This window comes from Natator depressus, chromosome 14, assembly GCF_965152275.1.
Source record: "Natator depressus isolate rNatDep1 chromosome 14, rNatDep2.hap1, whole genome shotgun sequence".
In the NCBI taxonomy this organism is placed as follows: domain Eukaryota; kingdom Metazoa; phylum Chordata; order Testudines; family Cheloniidae; genus Natator; species Natator depressus.
This window is the reverse complement of record NC_134247.1, coordinates 6,414,151-6,433,059: the sequence shown is the minus strand read 5'-3', so window position 1 is coordinate 6,433,059 and position 18,909 is coordinate 6,414,151. Positions and strand designations below refer to the sequence as shown.

At 48.5% G+C, this 18,909-nt stretch overlaps 1 protein-coding gene across 3 annotated transcripts in view; it reads right to left on the bottom strand.

The window, feature by feature from the left end:
* The window catches only part of FAM20A (FAM20A golgi associated secretory pathway pseudokinase), a 43,827-nt gene that overhangs the window by 2,573 nt on the left and 22,345 nt on the right, over window positions 1-18,909 (bottom strand). The window contains exons 2-10 of one of the 3 annotated variants that reach the window (XM_074971888.1): window positions 16,361-16,545; window positions 15,145-15,195; window positions 13,609-13,687; window positions 11,501-11,593; window positions 6,453-6,568; window positions 4,947-5,127; window positions 4,296-4,405; window positions 3,056-3,137; window positions 2,375-2,434 (exon numbers count right to left, since the gene is read on the bottom strand). In XM_074971888.1, coding sequence (XP_074827989.1) covers window positions 2,375-2,434; window positions 3,056-3,137; window positions 4,296-4,405; window positions 4,947-5,127; window positions 6,453-6,568; window positions 11,501-11,593; window positions 13,609-13,687; window positions 15,145-15,195; window positions 16,361-16,545 — 957 coding nt within the window. Of the gene's footprint in view, window positions 1-2,374; window positions 2,516-3,055; window positions 3,138-4,295; window positions 4,406-4,946; window positions 5,128-6,452; window positions 6,569-11,500; window positions 11,594-13,608; window positions 13,688-15,144; window positions 15,196-16,360; window positions 16,546-18,909 lie in introns of all 3 variants that reach the window. The other 2 variants (XM_074971889.1, XM_074971890.1) reach the window with 2 other exon arrangements.

Here is an 18,909-nt window from a genome sequence, read left to right as displayed (position 1 = left end):
AGCAGGCTCTTTAGCCTAATAGACACAGGCAGAACAGGAAGCTGAAGTTAGGAAAAACTCAAAGGGGAAATAAGATGTTAATGTTTAACGGTGAAGGGGACTGAACTTTGGTGCAGCTGGCTGAGGGATCTGGTAGCTTCTCCATTAGAGTCATTAAGTCCAGAAGAATGTCCTTTTTGAAAAAACAAAAACAAAACCAAACACTGGGCCAGAGTCTCAGCTGGGTTAAATTGAGGAATGGTAAAGAAATAAGTTAGATGTTTCCTAAAGAGAAACCACAAGGAACAGCAGCTCTCACCATGACTCTTTTTAATTTAACTTTCAGCTATTGATTTATGTGAATTAATAAGGGAGTAGCTGAAATAGGATTCAAATAGTAAAATTTATGAGCACTTTTTAATAATTGGAGAGGTGGAAACCAGATTGATTAATTATATCAACGTTCTCCTAGGCCTTTAAAAGGCAGAGATTGTCTAAGTGTTACGGGCAGGGTTCTAAAGAATTGGATCTGAAATTCACCTTATACCTTTATTTGTTGATCATTTTGATGGAGATTGAGGTTTATTTTTAAGTGTTGATTTAAAATTTTCACAGTTGCGCAAAATAGCGGGTGTTAAGCCTTTGTTCCCTGATTCGTATTGATTTTACCATTGAATGAAATTATGGTGGGGGGAGGTCAGACAATTATTGAATGACAGCAGAGGGTGAGATTCAAAAAGCTAAAGCTTTATAACTGTTAAAACACACATTGACAACATCACCTGTCACAATAGACAAAGTAAATAGCCTTAAATCAAACCCTGATAACTTTTCAGACATTGCCTATCTGTACATTTTTATTATTCGTGGTGGAAATATTTTTTCATTGGTTTCTGCATGTATAGTGAAATCAGTGTGTGTGGACATTTACTAACAAAAATCTAATCCTTCCAAGCCTGTGTATAGATGAGCAACCCAACCTCTCGGGAAGAAAGTGTAACCCACACCTGCTTGGTGTGGCACTGTGTCCCCCTCTAATGGCACCTAGACCAGCTAGCGATTGATGAGCCTGAAACAGCCTTGGCTAAGAGACGTATCTTTTAGCTCATGCAAGTAAGCGCCAGAGGTCCTAGGTTTGATCCTGGCCGCCAACGTCTGTTGGCGTTACAAAAGCATGGCTGTACGAAGGCTGTTTCAAAGAGTTGCTCCTGGGCACCAAGTCTGTCAACATCTCATGTTCCTTATGTAACTCCTGGGGTGTTGGGAGGCCCAGCTGGGCTTTTTTAATATGATGTAAGATGCTCTGCTGAAAAGGCACTAGAGAAACGGAAAGCGTTAGGAGTTGGAAAGTGTAATGTGATACAATATCCTAGTATACTGCAGCATTGTAGAGCTTCGTACTATAATATGCTGGAGCCGTGGTCTCCAACCTTTTTCCACACAGGACCACTTTTTGAATTTAAGTGCAACCCAGGATAGGCCCTGCCCCTTCCCCGAGGCCCCACCCTGCTCACTCCATCCCCCCCTCCTTCTGTTGTTTGCTCTCCCCCACCTTCACTCACTTTCACTGGGCTGGGGCAGGGGGAGGGGGTGCAGGCTCGGGGCTGGGGTTGATGGGTTTGCAGTGTGAGAGGGGTCTCTGGGCTGAGCCTGGGGCAGGGGGTTGGGATGCAAGAGAGGGTGAGGGGTGCAAGCTCTGGGAAGGAGTTTGGGTGTAGGAGGGGGCTCAGGGCTGGGGCCAGGGGTTGGGGTGCAGGCTCCCACTGGGCGGTGCTTACCTCCGGTGACTCCTGGTTTGCAGTGCAATGGGGCTAAGGCAGACCCCGTGCTGCTCTTGCAAGTGGCCATCCCTGCGACCCCTGAGGGGGGAAGGACGTGGCTCCACCCGCTGCTCCTAGGCACTGCCCCCGCAGTTGCCATTGGCTGAAGTTCCCCATTCCTGGCCAATGGAAGCTGCAGGCAGGAGCAGTGCGGAGAACCCCTACCCCCCGCCTCCTCAGGGGCCTCACCCCATAGGGGTGTGCTGGCCACTTGTGGGACTCAGCACACGGGGCCTGGGCAGGCAGGGAGCCTGCCTTAGACCCGCTGTGCTTCTGGACTTTTAGCAGCCAGAGATCACGATAGACTGTCAGAGACTCCAGGATCGACCAGTCGACCGCGATCTACTGGTTGGTGACCACTGCGCTATATAGCGTGTTGCAGCATTGTAGAGCATGGGACCGTGTGGGGGTAACACTATAGAATCCTATGGTTGTGTAGAGCATAATGCTAGAATATCGTGTAGTATTAAAATCATACTCTGCTCTCTTCCCAAACTTCCCTGGAGTAATGCAGGTGACTACCCTAGCATGACTGGCTAGCAAATGCAATTAACCAAGCTTGCCATCTCACTTACATGCAGCACTGGTAGAGTGGAGCCAGGATGGAGGTTTCATCATGGGAATGTCTTCCAAAGCTAGGGGCCAAAGGAAGGCAAGGGTGAACAGCTGCTACCCCCAACGCCCTGGACACACAGCTGTGACTAGAGAGTCCGAGCCTATATGAGAAGTGTTCAGAGGAAGCACTCAACACCTGCCTGCATCAGACCCTTGCTCCTTGGTTCCCATAACAGAATGGAACAAAACTGGCCATGGGGCGTTCTGGAAAGGCTGAGATGCCAGGAGCTGCAGGAGCAGGGATGTTACAGGTTAGAGCGTGCTGTGCAGGGGCAGGTTGTATCCCCATTGTGCATGCTTGGGCAACATGCCCTTCATTTTCATGGGCAGCAAATTCTTTCCCTAAAGTAAATTTAGATACACATTCTAGGATGTCAGGGCAGAGTTCAAGTCACTCAGAGTGCCACCTGAGGTCTGCCCCCTCCCAAGGCCCCAGCATCATCCGCCCCTTTTGAACCACTGGACCATCTGCCCACCCCCCAGCTTCATTGAGCCCCACTTACGTCCCCCCAGCACAATCTGATCCCCAGCACAGTCTGCCTACTCCCATGCCCCCTGGCACTCAGCCCCCTCCTGTGTCTCCATCTGCTCTCCTCACATTCCAGGTGCCCCAAAATTCATTGCTGGGGCGAGTGCCTTACCCTCTGGCATTGTCCAGGTGAATGAGGAAGCCTTCGTCCCCGAACTTAGTGAACATTTCATAGTGATGACGGTCCATGTTCCCTTTTGAGAGAGAGAGAGAGCATATTGGTCTTGCCATATGCTGGGTAGTGACTGAGTGCCCCTTTGAACTGGCCACCGTGAAAACGCTGGCGCTATGTCATTCTTCAGGCCCATGCTGAGCAAGGGTTACTTGGCTTGGGGTGGAGTATTTGTGCAACACCAGCTGTGAGTCAGGAGGCCTGGCGTTACTTGACAGCAGTAATAGTTTGCTCTCCCCAATACCCCCAATCCCAGGATCTCATCTCAAAGTGCTTTACCAGCAGTAATGAAATTACCTCCTTGCTGGCTAAGTGCGGTGCTTATATGACCCTCATCACCATAGTGTCTCAGAATCTATGAGAGATTAACCCCATTTTACAGTTGGGGAAACTGAGGCACAGAGTGAGCTGAAAGGAGTCACCTAAGGGGATGAACCCCAGAGCTACTAACTCCAGGATCTGTTTTTTTTTTTGCCAGGTCATGCTCCCTTTCCTGGATCTTCCTCCAGGAAGGTGAGTGGAAGATGGACATCTGTCTATGCCAAGGGCGTTCAGGTATTACAATGATGAGGGCATATAAATTCCCGGATGAAAGGATATTGGCGCTTCTTATAAACTTCTACATCAGTTGACCTCAACCTGGCATCCCGGGTCTGATTAGTGAGACAAGACCACAACGGGGCAGGCTGCAGAGGGATGGTGGATAGAAGCATATCTGCACAGTCCTGCCCAGCTCCAGATAATAAAAAGATAATGAGAACCACTGCCTTAGTCCTTGTGCCCCAGCACCTCTTGGCTCAGCAGTTCAGAGCCCTGGCACCTCTGGGCTTGCTGTGTCCGTTATGAATGTAAAAAATCTGCTTGAACCCCGGCACTTTGTTTGTTACAAATTAAGCACTGCCTGGGTCCATCGGGTCACCGAGGGGCTCTGTGTTGGCTGGGCATTGTGTGCTTGCGGTAGGGAAGGGAGCCTCGGAGACGGTAGGAGTCTCTCAAACCACCTCTACGGAGCAAGTGTAAGATTTGGAAAACTGGCCTCTGAGCGTCCTTGAGAATTACTGGGGGGTGGAGAAGGGAAGAAAGACTAGACGAAGGGAGGAGGTGTAGGAAGATAGAAGGAGATGAAGGGAGAGAAGGGGGGAAGGAGGCGAGCAGGGGATTGTTGTTCTGTCCATCATACCGATCAAGAAGTCAAATATGGCCATGTCGATGATATTGAGCAGCCGGTTGCCGCTGTTGTAGGGGTAAATCTCCCTCACTGTGTTGCAGTAAAGTGGATTCACTTCCCACCTACAGGAAACAGAGGGGAAGCATGAACACAAGGCGGCTTCTCAAACGCATCCTCCAGGAGCTACTCGAAGGCAGGGATGTGATCGCAGTTGCCCCGGCCAGCTCTGCCTTGCTACGGCTCTGCAAGCCTGGAGAATGGGCAGAGTTGAGACGCCAAGGGCTGGATTCAAGTCTGGCATGAGCAGCAGCGGCTCTGCTGACGAGTGCCAGCTGCTTACAGCGGGGCTGAGTTTGGCCCACGCTGCTTCTCAGTGCCTGCCACATTTAGCTGGCTACCCTGCTTGGCAGGTTTGTTGTCTCTTGGCCACAGCAACGATATTCCCCCACTCCCCTTCAGCTGAGTTAAAACTTCATCCTAATAGCAGCAGCTGGAGGGGAGAGATGCTGCACCAGGCCCAGGCATTAGGAGCTGGTAGGCTACATGCAGGCAGCCTCTGAGTCTTAGTCTCCACCTCTCCCCCACGTGCATGACCACTCGCCCCCTTCTTGCTACTCCACTGCCCCCTTCCACCGCACAGAGCTGCAGCATTTACCCACTTACTCCTCTTTTTCAGCAAACGAGTAGGACCGGATCCAGGGGTTTGGGATGGAAAGTCTCGGGGCCAGATTGAGAGACGGCAGGAAAGCGGAGAGGGATCCCTCCAGCAGGTGAGGGTTCCCACACACAGCGTACTCCGTCTTGCACATGTACGGGCATTTCGCAAAGAAACACACGTTGCTGGCTATGGGAAGAACAGAGAGCCAGCTAGTTAATATAATGAGTTGGCTACTGTATATGTGCACCACTGCCCTCTGCTGGGTGGGGTTGGAATGGCTCTGCTTTGGGTCATAGGCCCTACATTGCCACCACCCAATGGAGATTCACCTTTAACTCAGGTGCTGGAAGTGCTGTTTATGCAGCAGGAAGAGCCCAGTGTTGCCAGGCAGTTCTGAGGGGCTATGACATTGAGCATTGTAACAGGAAGTCTAGATGGCCACCGATTCATTAGGGTGTGCTGTAGCTGTAGTCAGCTGCATACAGCACTGGCTTATGTCTCTGTGCGTGTGCTTGTGAGGGGCAGGAGTGGTCGACACGCTTTACAAGGGAGGGGCAACTGGTGCCCAAACTGTGTCTCCGTCCCTCCTGCGCTGCCCCTTTTCCCCAAGCTCCTGCCCCTGCGCTGCCTCTTCCCCTCAAGACTCCACCCCCTGCTTGGTCCTCTCTGCCGGCTCGCCCTTACGGACAGTCAAAAGTGATGGAGCCATGACCCTCTGGTCCCCCCCGTTCAGGCGCCCCTGGAGGGGGAGGGGGAATAAATCCTGTAGGAAAGTTGCAAATGATGGAAGCGAAACACTCTCTGGACCAGATCCTCAGCTGATGTAAACTGAAGTCAATGGAGCTATAACAATTTACCTTGGCGGAGGATCTACCTCTCTACCTGTTGAAGAGACTGCAAGTCATAATGTCCAAGAGAGAGACACCACTGCCCTCTACAGGATGGGGTCTGAGTGTGAGCGTTGGGTATAGCCCACCTGTTATTCCCCACTTCATTTCTAACTAGCTACATAATATTGTTACACACACCAAACCACACTAACAGAACGGTATTAAGGTTGCCGAGACAAGTGCTCAGAAGTTAGGAGATGCCAGTTTTGGAGTTGCCTGTGCTTAATTCAGCCTCCTTGTGCATGTGCATTACAATACACTCTTTAATCACATAGATATACTCCAGTTCTCCAGATCAGCATTCAACTGCCTTAACTGTGAGATCATCCTTTCTCTTTCTGCAATACCCTGCCTCATTCACTACACACCTTCCACCTTCGGCAGCAAATGAGGCAGGGGAGCTAAACACAACAGCCTCATTCGCTACACAGCCCTGATTCGGTGGAAGACGCGATAGAGGTATTATTATAAACATGTGTCATGCAGAGTTTGATCTCTCCAATGCAGCATCTAGCGCACGCTTCCTCTGGACCTTTCCTGTGTACACCTCTTTCCCCATCCGCTTGGTACTGCAGAATGTATTCGTAAAAGGAACTCGCTTCTGCATCTTCACTCACGTACCAGGTGAAACGAAGAAGACGCTCCGTAGGATTTCATTCTTGGTGACCTCCAGGATGTCCTTGGTGACGTTGATCAGCCTTCCGATTGTGGGCGGGACCCGTCGGAAATCCAAGATCCTGTGCAAAAGTGAAAATGTGTCAATCAAAGGGTCCTGAAGCAGAGTCCAGGAGGTGGGGAAGGGAGATGGTTTCTCGGCACATGGTAGGGCTGGGGAAATGGTCCAGCAACTGAATCCAAACCCCGCTCCATATAAAAGATCTTGTTTCTATTCTGAAATCATGCTCCTTTTTAAAAGTCTGACAACACTGCCAAATGAGAATCTTTCTTGTGTGATCTCTAGCAAATATGCAAGCCCATTTAACACTCCAAACCAAAAGAGGTGTGGTCTGGGATTTACTGCTTCGACAGCTGGGCCTTGTAAGAGTTTGGAGACTGGCTATTCCATCCAGGATCTGCTGTAATTCTAAGCATCTTTTCCCCCAGCCAATTGATCGTGTATCCATATGCGTCTGTTGCCTCTTTCGAGGGTGAGAGACCGCCAAGGACCTGCACAATGTTGTGTTTGACACTCTGCAGAGATGTGCTGAACCTGCTACAGCACAGCACAGACAGTGGGAAGCTGGGAGGGGCTCGCACACACACCAGGAGCCACTCAGCCTATTGTCTCAGCTGATTCATCTCACTGATCTCACTTCGGATAATCAACAGCCTGGGGCTGAGGGAATTTTTAATGATGACTCTGGGAGTGGAAAACCATTGCTGATTCCTGAGTCAGTAACCACTGGGCAGGCTCAGTAATGCCATGATGCAAACACTGAGCAATGCACTCAGCTTCCAAGAATCAAATGTGAAACTGAATTTAGCTTGTCAATTACTGAGCACTTTAAAAAAACCAATATTTCGCTGGTATCTAGCCGCTTTCCTCTTCAGACTTCAAAGCACTTTAAAAAATTGAGCAGGTGAACATAAGAACGGCCATACTGGGTTAGACCAAAGGTCCATCTAGCCCAGTATCCTGTCTTCCAACAGTGGCCAGTGCCAGGTGCCCCAGAGGGAATGAACAGAACTGGTAATCAAGTGATCTAACCCATGTTGCCCATTCCCAGCTTCTGGCAAACAGAGGCTAGGGACACCATCCCTGCCCATCCTGGCTAATAGCCATTGATGGACCTATCCTCTATGAATTTATCCCGTTCTTTTTTGAGCCCTGTTATAATCTTGGCCTTCACAACATCCTCTGGCAAGGAGTTCCACAGGTTGACTTTGCGTTGTGTGGAAAAAATATTTCCTTTTGTTTGTTTTAAACCTGCCGTCTATTAATTTAATTTCAATTCTTGTGTTACGAGAAGGAGTAAATAACACTTCCTTATTTACTTTCTCCACATCAGTCATGATTTTATTGACCTCTATCATATCCCCCCTTAGTCATCTCTTTTCCAAGCTGAAAAGTCCCAGTCTTATTAATCTCTCTTCATATGGCAGCTGTTTCATACCCCTAATAATTTTTGTTGCCCTTTTCTGAACCTTTTCCAATTCCAATATAACTTTTTTGATATGGGGTGATCTGCACACAGTATTCAAGATGTGGGTGTATCATGGATTTATATAGAGGCAATATGATATTTTCTGTCTTATTATCTATCTCTTTCTTAATGATTCCCAACATTCTGTTAGCTTTTTTTGACTGCTGCTGCACATTGAGTGGATGTTTTCAGAGAACTATCCACAATGACTCCAAGATCTCTTTCTTGAGAATTTAGACCCCATCATTTTATATGTATAGTTGGGATTATGCTTTCCAATGTGCATTACTTTGCATTTATCAACGTTGAATTTCATCTGCCATTTTGTTGTCCGGGCTTTTTCTGTAGCTCTTCAGTCTGCTTGGGATTTAACTATCTTGAGTAGTTTTGTATCATCTGCAAATTTTTCCACCTCACTGTTTACCCCTTTTTCCAGATCATTTATGAATATGTTGAATAGGTCTGGTCCCAGTACAGACCCTTGGGGGACACCACTATTTACCGCTCTCCATTCTGAAAACTGACCATTTATTCCTACCCTTTGTTTCCTATCTTTTAACCAGTTACCAATCCATGGGAGGACCTTCCCTCTTATCCCGTGACAGCTTACTTTGTTTAAGAGCCTTTGGTGAGGGACCTTGTCAAAGGCATTCCTGAAAATCTAAGTAAATTATATCCACTGGATCCCCCTTGTCCATATGCTTGTTGATCTCCTCAAAGAATTCTAGTAGATTGGTGAGGCATGATTTCCCTTTACATAAACCATGTTGACTTTTCCCCAACAAATTATGTTCAGCTATGTGTCTGACAATTTTGTTCTTTACTATAGTTTCAACTAGTTTGCCCCGTACTAAAGTCAGGTTTACCGGCCTATAATTGCCGGAATCATCTCTGGAGCCCTTTTTAAAAATTGGCGTGTCACTGGTGTCATTAGCTTTGTTTTATAGATGGTTAAACTTGAGTCCCAGAGAGGCTGAATGGCATTGAGGCACAGGGAGTCTAGGTGTGTCGCTCCAGGTCACAGAGCAATGGCAGAGCTAGAAATGGAAAGAACTCAGTTCTCCTGACTCCCTAGCCTGGGGTTTGAATGATCTAGCTACAGGCCTAACAGCCAGCCTTATGTAAGTTGCCTTTGTGAAAGGAAGAAGATGGAGCGGCAAAGCAGCCGCATCCCTTGTGCTTAGTGGAACCTCTCCTGAGGGAGAGGAAAGCTGGCTCCTTTTCCAGTGGGATTTCATTTTATGTTGTTACCTGTAATCTAGCGCTGGTGAAGGGGACCAGGTTAGCCCCCCTCAGGGTAACAGCCTGTTTCACTGTGGGCTTGCTGCAAACAGAAGTTGCACCGGTTTTATTCAAATCAATTTGAAACCTGATTTAGGTAAACTGGAGCAACGGATGCTTTGACATACGTTTAAAACTGGTGATATCGATTTAGCCAGCACCTGTAAATGTCCTGATGGGCTCTAAACCATTATAAGCTAAGTTTAAACCCATCTAAGAGTGTCTGCACACAAAGAGGCAACGCTGTAACTAAATCGGTACAACTTTCTGTGTGTTGACCAGGCTTTACACCCCAAATGGCCCCCATCCTTAACAGGGCCAGACCACTTGGAGGGTTAAGAAGGGCGAGTCGCCTCTGGGGTTGGTTAGTCTGCGCTGTCTCTGCTAAGACTGCCGACTCGTGGCTGCTTTTGGAATGAGGACATCTGGAACTGGACTGAAACCACTGGCCCATTTTATACCGGGCTTCCAATAGGCTTGGGATGGAAACTGGCAAATTTGGACAGGTAAATCAGAGATGAAAGGCTCTCCCCTGTCACCCAGCCCCTATCTAATTGAACTCGACTTCAAGGAAAAGAAGGCGAGGGCTGACAAGAACAGTGTTCTGCCTTACTAGAGATCAGTGAGCACTTTGAATGGGGGTGGTAATTCACTTCAGAGGGACTGGAGAATTTACAGTATGGAAAACAGGCCTAATGCAATTCTACATTTCCCTCTGAAGTGGCAGCTCATGGAACAAACTCTCCTGCATTGTCAGGTGTTTGTTTCTTGTCTCAGTGAGCAACAGTGACTCAGAATATTCTGTATGATTAAAGGCCTGATCCCAAAAGGATCTCAGCCGCTGCACATTCTTACTGACTTCCATCAAGCACGTCTCAGGATCAGGACCAAAATGTGTAATGACTAGGCACAAGGAGTGGCTGCAGGTTTTTTCCCATAATGCAAAGCTGTCCCCTTTGATAGTCTTTGGAAATGGCCTGACTCGAAAATGGAAACAAATCTGGATTTAGCAAATGGCCTTTTAACCCTCCAAACCTCTGTTAAAAATGTAGGATCCAAATTCTCCCAGACTTGGAGGGGTTTGAAATCTGGATCTGGACCTAAATGCGGCAGCTCAATAATCAAGGGCCATTGACCTCAACAGGAGTTTTGCACAAATAAAGACTCACTAAAATCTGGCTCCATCTGTGCAGTGAGGATGTGCGACAACAGCTGGGATTCTAATTGTATCCCCTTTTGGCTGATTGTTTTCAGAATGGAGTCCAGCCACTCAGCTACTTTGAAGCAGTATTTCACAGCCAGTGCTGTTTCCAGAAATTGCAAACCAGTGTCAGCCTCCCAGGGAAGGGTTTGCATTTCAAGAACCCTGGCTCTGTTGTAGCTGGAAGCTACTGCAAGGGAGGAAGAGGACAATGTCTGACTGTTTGGAGTTTAGGGTGAGCAGAGGTTTTGATTAGCGATGGGAGAGAGAGTGGCCTGGCCAGAACAGTGAACTGGGAGTTGAGACTCCTGAGTTCTAGTCCTGCCTTTCTGTGCCTCATTTTCCCCATTCATTGCATGGAGGAAACATTTTCTTGCCTCACAGAGTGGGTGCTATGAGTTGGAATTAATTAGCATTTGTAAAGTGCTTGGAAGTCTTTGGCTGGAAGGGGGTATAAAAAGGGAAAGGCTTATTAAATCCCATGTGCCTACCTACCCTGTCTCATTTCCTCCCCTGACTTCCCTGCTGGGGTGGTTGCCTTGGAGAAACAAGACAGTTCACCAGGCTGGCAAGCTGGCTGGCAAGGCTGGCAAGCTACTGACCCATTGACAACAGGTAATTCATCATCAAGTCCGTCTTCATGCACGTGCCTAATACAAAGCTCAGTGAATTCAATAGGGGTCTTTCCTTTGACTCCATTGGGATTTGCATCCGGGCTATAGTCCCACAGTGAAAGATGTGTGAAATACTAAGCTGACACTGTGCTTGACGTTGGCCAAAAAGCTGCTCAAGTCTTGCAATGCCCAATCCTGCTTCCTCACATCAATGCTCTTTGGCCTAGAGTTTGACAATGGGAGTTAGGCACCTCAATACCCTTAAAACTCTTGCCCTTATTCACATCCCTGAGAAGAAGGAGGCGGCCCATACCATGACTTGGATTCCCCCAGGTCACTGCGGGATTTTAGGAACTGAATTAATGGCTTTTCTCCCTAGGAAGTGAGAAGAGGAGTAACTCAGAAGCTCCGTGTTCTGGGCACAAATACCTGTCAAGGTGAAAGGCGGCTATTTCCGCATTGTGTCTCTGAAAGTCAGTGAAGTAGAAACAATCTTCTGGAGTCTCTTCCTCTCGTTCCTGTCTGAAAGAAATGAAGGGGTTACTAACCGGGCCAGGAGAACATACCCGGGGAAGGATGGAAGCGACCCGGGAGCAAGGTGGGAAGCGAGCTTTTCAGAAGAGCCTAGTGCACCAGCAGAGACCTGCAATGCTTGTGCTAATGACATTCTCCGAAGGACAAGAGCATCAGGCTATGGCTGCTATTTAAAAGGCACTGGTGATGGGCCAGGAATGATTAAAAGCAACAGCTAGATGGAGCAGTGCTCAGATGCTTATTGGAATGGCAGACACACGGAGAGAGGCGGGAGGTGGACGATGCTTCTGGGGTTTAGAAATGTTTGTGCCTGCCCGTAGACCAGGACTGGCAGCCCCAGAAACCTTGTTTACCCACAGGGCAGCATGCAGCCTGGGGCCAGGCTGCCCTGCCAACATGCCTCACTCCTCACCACCACCTCTAGGGGGGCAGAGCGTCTCGCTCGCCCTATCTCTTTGATTCCTGGTCCTTCTGCTGAGACTGGCACCAAAAGCCTTCGGGTGCGTCTACTCTGCAACTGGGAGGTGTGATTGCAGCATGTGTGGTAACAGTGGTCACTCAAGTATACACCCAGGGACCTGGGTTGGGGGCTAATCTGTGAGGCCACCCGTGCTGCTACAGCTTCACCATTGCAGTTACTAGAGCTCGCTGAAATCTCGGTCAATCGAAGGCTACCTGTGCTGCAGTCACACCTCCTGAGAGCAAGTAGCCATGCCCGTGGACATCTGTCCTTTAGCAACAGGACTGAGACCAGCCGCCTATTTCTTTCAGGCCACCAAACAGCCACCAGATAGTGATTCTGAGTTCCTACCGTCTCTGTTTATGAAGCAGCACCGTCGGTTCCATATCCCCTGAGCTAATCAGTCCTCCAAGCTCATGTGTTTAACAGGAAAGCATGCTAAAATCCAAAGCCTGCTGGCCTCGTCTCCTCACAGCAGGCGAGCCGAGACATACCTTCCTACCAGCCCAGGCTAAGTGAGTGCCTTCGGAAACTATATATTTTACCTCTTGGAATTAATAGAGACAAGCCATGGGGAAGAGAGGGAGAGAGAAGCCTCTCTTAGAAGCACATAGTTGAACTCAGAAAAGCTCGGCCCGTCATTCCGAGCCAAGACAGTGCGCAGAAAGCAATCTGAATGGAAATAAATGTAAAGGGCCAAAAGGGCTATAAATAAATGCAGAAGCAATTTAAAACTGCTATTCAAGGCTAGCAACACCATGAGATAGTTCCTGGAAATAGACATGGGACTTAAATAAAAAAAACAAATAAAGGAAAACAGGAATTCTATTGGGAAACAGCAGAAATGTATAGGCCTCAACAATCTCCTTCCTTTGTCTCTTTCCTTAGAAGTTTTTAAGGTCAGGCTTGACAAAGCCATGGCTGGGATCGGTCCTGCTTTGAGCAGGGGGTTGGATAGATGACCTCCTGGGGTCCCTTCCAACCCTGATATTCTATGATTCTAATCTCTCTCTCTCTCTCTCTCACACTCACAGCAGACAGCATGGTCTTGCGGCGTCAGCAGTGTGGAGCGAATCCAGTTTTAAATATGCAATTCCAACAACAGGTGTAAGAACTTTGTGTGTTTTTCTGGGCCATGCACACCTGTCACACAGTGGGAACAGCCAATGATAGCTAATTTTTACGGAAGCCTTTTGCGCCATCAAGACAAGGTTTATTGAGTAAAGGAGACAAAAGATGCTAATGCAGTTTCCACATCCTTTGTCAACCTGTGTTACTACAAAGCCAGGTGGTCAGTGTCCCATTGCTTCACCCCATCCACTCCAGCCTGGAGCTATTCACTTGCATCATGTCCTTCCCTGCTGAAACATTTCGGGTTGGTTGCTGTCAGTGGTTACTTGCGCAGAGGGCTCTGCTAAAGAAGCCAGAGGTCAATTGCCTTTATTCTAGTGTAGGCCACCTTGCTTAGCTGCTAGGTGAGGCTGTTTTGGGGAAAAGCGGCTGCAGGTGATTTAGAGCGAACACGTATGTACACTCTCCTTACCTCATGGGTTTGAACATGGCTTTCCCAAAGTCCTGGAACCTCAGGACCAGTTTCAGGTGTACACCGCTGGGCTTCACAACTTGCGTCGGGGAAGGAGAATAAAACAGAGTGGGAAATTCTTGGTTTGACACTGGTAAAATATTTCTTAAGTATCATTTTGTAGCAGAGAAATTCAACTTCCTGCTCCACATGAGTAAATCTCCCAACTCACTATGGATAAAATAGCTCGTGTCAGCTGGTCTATTTATTGCTAATTCGCTGCTGCATCTCACCCCTACAGTTCTTGCCATGGTAATTTTCCCTGATCCTCCTCTGCGCTAGGTACACTATTTTCCTTTAGCATTTCTAGTCCTCAGTCATTTGACATTTCTCCTCTGCGATCTTGGATTTCCCCATCTCACTTACCTTTATTGAACAATAACCGAGAGTAAAAGCTGCTGGTGGTGCATATGTGCAAGTCAAAAAATCTGCAGTGGGAGCGCCAGATGGAAGCTGGCTGCCTGGATTCTGCCTTCTGGGAAAATCTTCAACACAGCCCAGGAGCGTAAGTGGGGTTGGCCCAGGAGCCAGGGCCGTGGTCTATAGTATGCCCACTCAGCTGTTCTCACCAAGAACTCAGTGCTACATGTATTCTACTCTTTTTGAAAAAACAGAGTGAACAGGGGGCTGAGAGCTGGTCCTAGCGGCTGTGCGGGGTGACAAAAGTGCTACATTGGCACCCACTGCAATTTAAAGTGATTTTCATGCTGGTGAAAGCTGCTAGCTTGTTTAAATCCTGAGATGGTGGGCGGAACCTCCCAAAGAAACAGAAGCCCCGCCCCCTCGTTTAAGCCATAGAGCTCAGGATTTGTGTGACAAGGCTGCATAGACAGTCCTGGAGAATGGAGCTCTCTGCTTGTTCTCAGAGCAGGTACAGCCTGGGCACGGAGCAATATGAGCTTCCTCCATGCTGCCCTGCGAAGTTGTCTCAACCCCAGGCTGCAAGGGTCCCCTCTAGGGGTTGTGGGGGTTAATGCACGTCCATACTCACTCCGGGTTTGACTCAAAGCTCACTACGTCAATGCAAAGACTCCCAATGCATTCAGTGAGTTTGGGAGCAGTTCCCCAGTTCTTGGCCTCGCTTGCTGAGACTAAAACAAAGGCACCAATTAACTGCACTTGTGGTCATGTGCTTCTGTGATCTGGATCCCAGTTCCACTCGAAACAGAACTCAGGCAATCAGCTTTCTTCACACAGGCCACCAAAGAGCCAGCAGAGAGATAAGGGCTTTGGCTCAGCACTGACCTGGTCTGGATTTGCAACTTTCACCTTTATTTTTTAAGGCAGCAGTTTGCACAAAGGCTGAGGAATTACTGAATGAAGCAGGAAATGTTCACATGGGATTCAGGGAAAATTCAAAGCTATTATTTCTTTTACATGCATTGCACTTAACAGAAGAAAATGTCCTCTCTGTACAAGGTGTCAGGTTTGCTAAGCTATCTAGTACAAGGAGGTAAAATGAGGTGCAAGTAGCTAGGACACAAATGAATCACTTACTCTGGGTGCAGTCACAAGCTCCTAATAAAGCTTTCTCATCCTGACTGTAATCTGCAGGGAAAGAAAAAGTGATAAGAGAATCATTCACATTGAACCTGGACTCATTCTAGCAATGTTTCATGACCCGGCCTCTGCCATTTCAAAACAGATACGTGCCGCTGGAAATTGGTGCTGCTGGACTTAACCCACTTGCTGCGGAGCAAACGAAATGAAGCGAGGTCAGGTCGGTCTGGTGTCTGGCTCAGGACGACTCTCAGAAAAGGTGGAGTCAGAGACCAGTGTGAGCCCAGCAGTCACTTCTCACAAGTGACTATCCCCCTGGCAGCAAGTCTCAGAGTTTGGGTCAACTGACTTGGGCTTGTGTGTGGATGTAAAGGTAGCACTGTCTGCAGGGGTCCTCAACCATTTTCTTTCTGAGGCCCTCCCACTCCATGGCCCACCTAAAAACTCCATGGCCCACCTCTGCCACAAGAACTGTTTTTCTGCGTATAAAAGCCAGGGCAAGCGTTAGGGGGGAGCAAACAGATCAATTGCCCAGGGCCCCATGCGACGGGGGCCCACGAAGCTAACTTGTTTAGGCTTCAGCCTCAGGAGGTAGGGCTCAGCGCCTGGGCTTCAGCGCCATGTGATGGGGGTTTGGCTTTCTACCCTGGGCCCCAGCAAGTCTAAGGCCGACCCCGTTTGGCCGACCCTCTGAAACCCGCTTGTGGCCCCCCAGAGGGCCCCGGACCCCTGGTTGAGAACCACTGGTGTAGACACTGGGGCTAGGGCTGGAGCCTGTGCTCTGAGGCCCTCTGCCTTCGTCAGGTTTCAGAGCCCAGGCCCCAGCCTGAGCCAGAACATTTATAATGCTCTCTTAGCCCCGCAGCATGAGCCACAGTCAGTCGCCCCAGACTCGCTGCCGTGGGTCTTTTGTTTGCAGTGTAGGGCACTTAGGAGCAGGTCAAAAAAATGGAAAACCTATTTTCCCTATTTAAAATCATGTTGATAATGTTATTGAAATTTGTCAGTTACGTTTTCAATATGGTTTTGGAGAAAGTTTTATACAAAATAAAAATAAAACCCCAAGGCTTGAAGATTGTCCCTAAATGTGTGCATGTATTTATTTTTTACAAAAAAACCTTTTCATTTGAAAGATTCCAACCAGTTCTATTCTGGTGCCAAGCGAGCAGCCTTTCCCAGCTCTTGTTGTATGTGAGTATATGGAAACTCTTACCGGCACTGACAGTGTTAAAATCTTGCATGTCATGAAGGAGTTTGTTAGTGGCAGGGCTGGATCTGGGATACAGCCCATAGCGAGTGATGCCCAGGTGGAACTGGAGCCAGCTTGCTTCCCGCCCGAGCTGCAGCAGTGAGTCAGGAGATGTTAGGTTGAGCTCCTCTCTGTAAAGCTTGTGTCTCCTGAAAAACATTACGTTATGCGATGAAAAGGGCATGTCACTGAATGTCAATCCTTAGTACTTCAAAAAAAGCAGACTGTGGGTTTTCAAAGAGCTGGGAAAACGCTATTAACTGATAGTTCCAGATTATACAGAGCTTTCCGGTCAGAGATAGCAAATTGCCTTACGAGAGTGGGTAAGGATTACGATCTTGATCTTACATGTGAGGAAACTGAGGCACAGAGAGAGTGAGAGCCTTGTCAAAGGTTACCCAGCAAGACTGTGGCAGAGTTGGAACCAGAACGCAGGTCTCCTAAGTCATGTCTTAACCACGTGACCGTTATTCCCAGTGTGGTGTTCTCTCTGCCAAACCGGAGAGAGCAAAAATATTCTTTTCATTACCTTAATATGGTTATCCTGGGGTAGTAGCTAGGGACCCCGTTGGAGTTCCATGCAAACTAACAGCCTCACAATCTAGGATTTAGACAATACGCAAGAGGAAAATAAACAGACACATGGGGGAGGAAGATACCAGCAGAAGTTTTCATAGTATTACAATAGCTTCCCACTTTAGCTGCTGGGGCAGCAGTCTGAAAGCTCCGGCTGGTGGGTCAGCAGAGGGGGAGCTTCTGATAGTCTGTTGAATGAAACTCTTGTGGGGAGTTGGAAGGCAGGGTGGGAAGGAGAGTCCATAGAAGGGTCTTACTCGTACAGAGATGCCTGCAAAATGAAAAACACACTGAACAAAGGAGAGAAAAGGCCACGGTGGGAAGAAACTGCGTTTGCTGAATGTTATTGGGCAAACTGGGGATAATGGGACTTCCCTAGTACACGGGCGTTGTAAGGATAAATCCATGAAAGATTGCGAGTCCCTCAGGTACTGTAGTGATGGAGGCAGTCAAGTACCTAAGGGTATGTCTACACTATGAAATTAGGTCGATTTTATAGAAGTTGATTTTTCAGAAGCGGTTTTATACAGTCGATTGCGTGCGTCCCCACTAAGTGCATTAAGTCGGCGGAGTGCGTCCACAGTACCGTGGCTAGCGTAGACTTTCGGAGCGGTGCACTGTGGGTAGCTATCCCACAGTTCCCGCAGTCTCCATTGCCCATTGGAATTCTGGGTTGAGCTCCCAATGCCTGATGGGCCAAAAACATTGTTGCGGGTGGTTTTGGGTACATGTTGTCAGTCGCCCCTCATTCTCTCCCTCCCTCCATGAAAGCAACGGCAGACAATCGTTCCGCGGCTTTTTTCCTGGGTTAACCGCACAGACGCCATAGCACTGCAAGCGGGAGCCCACTCAGCTCACCGTCACCACTGCTGTTGTGGGCAAGTCTACTGTGAGGGCTGCTGTGATTCAAGTAGCCAATGCAATCATTGACATTCTGTTATCAAGGGTAGTGACTCTGGGAAATGTGCAGGCCTTTTTAGATTTTAGGTGCGTCATATTCCTGTCCTTTGTCACTGGTGAAGAAGTCTTGCAGGCGCACATTCCACAGGAAACAGCTCCAGGGCTCCTGCTTTTTTGCCTTGGCCACACAGCAGCAGCTCCTGGGTGCCTTCGCATCAACGGTGAACGGCTCCACTGCATCCGCTGCAACTCTGCAGCAGATGGTGCAGTAGGGCTGCTAGCCGTCCTCATCAATGGTGTTTTGCTCGCTCCACCGCTTCCGCTGCAACTCTGCTATCCTGATCTCCTGTGAGCTGGAGGCTTCTGCCTCAGGCTGCTCTCCCAGCCGGCAGCACCGTGCAGTTTCACCTACCCCAGCCTACTCCTTGCTCCCATGGCTCATGAAGCCTGGACAGTAGTAAGGAGCAGTTCAACTATAGGCTGAGCAAGTGCAGAATGGTGGTAGAATGTGCCTTTGGACGTTTAAAAGCTCGCTGGCGTTGTTGGTCAGACCCCAGTGCAACCAGCATTCCCATTGTTATTGCTGCTTGCTGTGTGCTTCATAATATCTGTGAGAGTAAGGGGGGGACATTTATGGCAGGGTGGGAGGTTGAGGCAAATTGCCTGGCGTCCGATTTTGAGCAGCCAGACACTGATTAGAAGAGCACAGCAAGGCACACTGCGTATCACAAGAGACTTTGAAAACTAGTTTCATGACTGGCCAGGCTACGGTGTGACAGTTGTGTGTTTCTTCTTGATGCAAAGCCGCCCCCGTTGTTGATTTTAATTCCCTGTAAGCCAACCACCCTCCCCCCTTCAAAATCAAGTAACTATTGTTTTGAAACCATGCATTCTTTATTAATTAAAAAAAATTGAGATAACAGACAAGGAAACCGCCAGTGGTTTTGGGTACATGTCATCAGTGACCATTCCCTCGCTCCCTCCCTCCGTGAAAACAATGACAGACAATTTCTCGCCCTTTTTCCTGGATTGCCCGC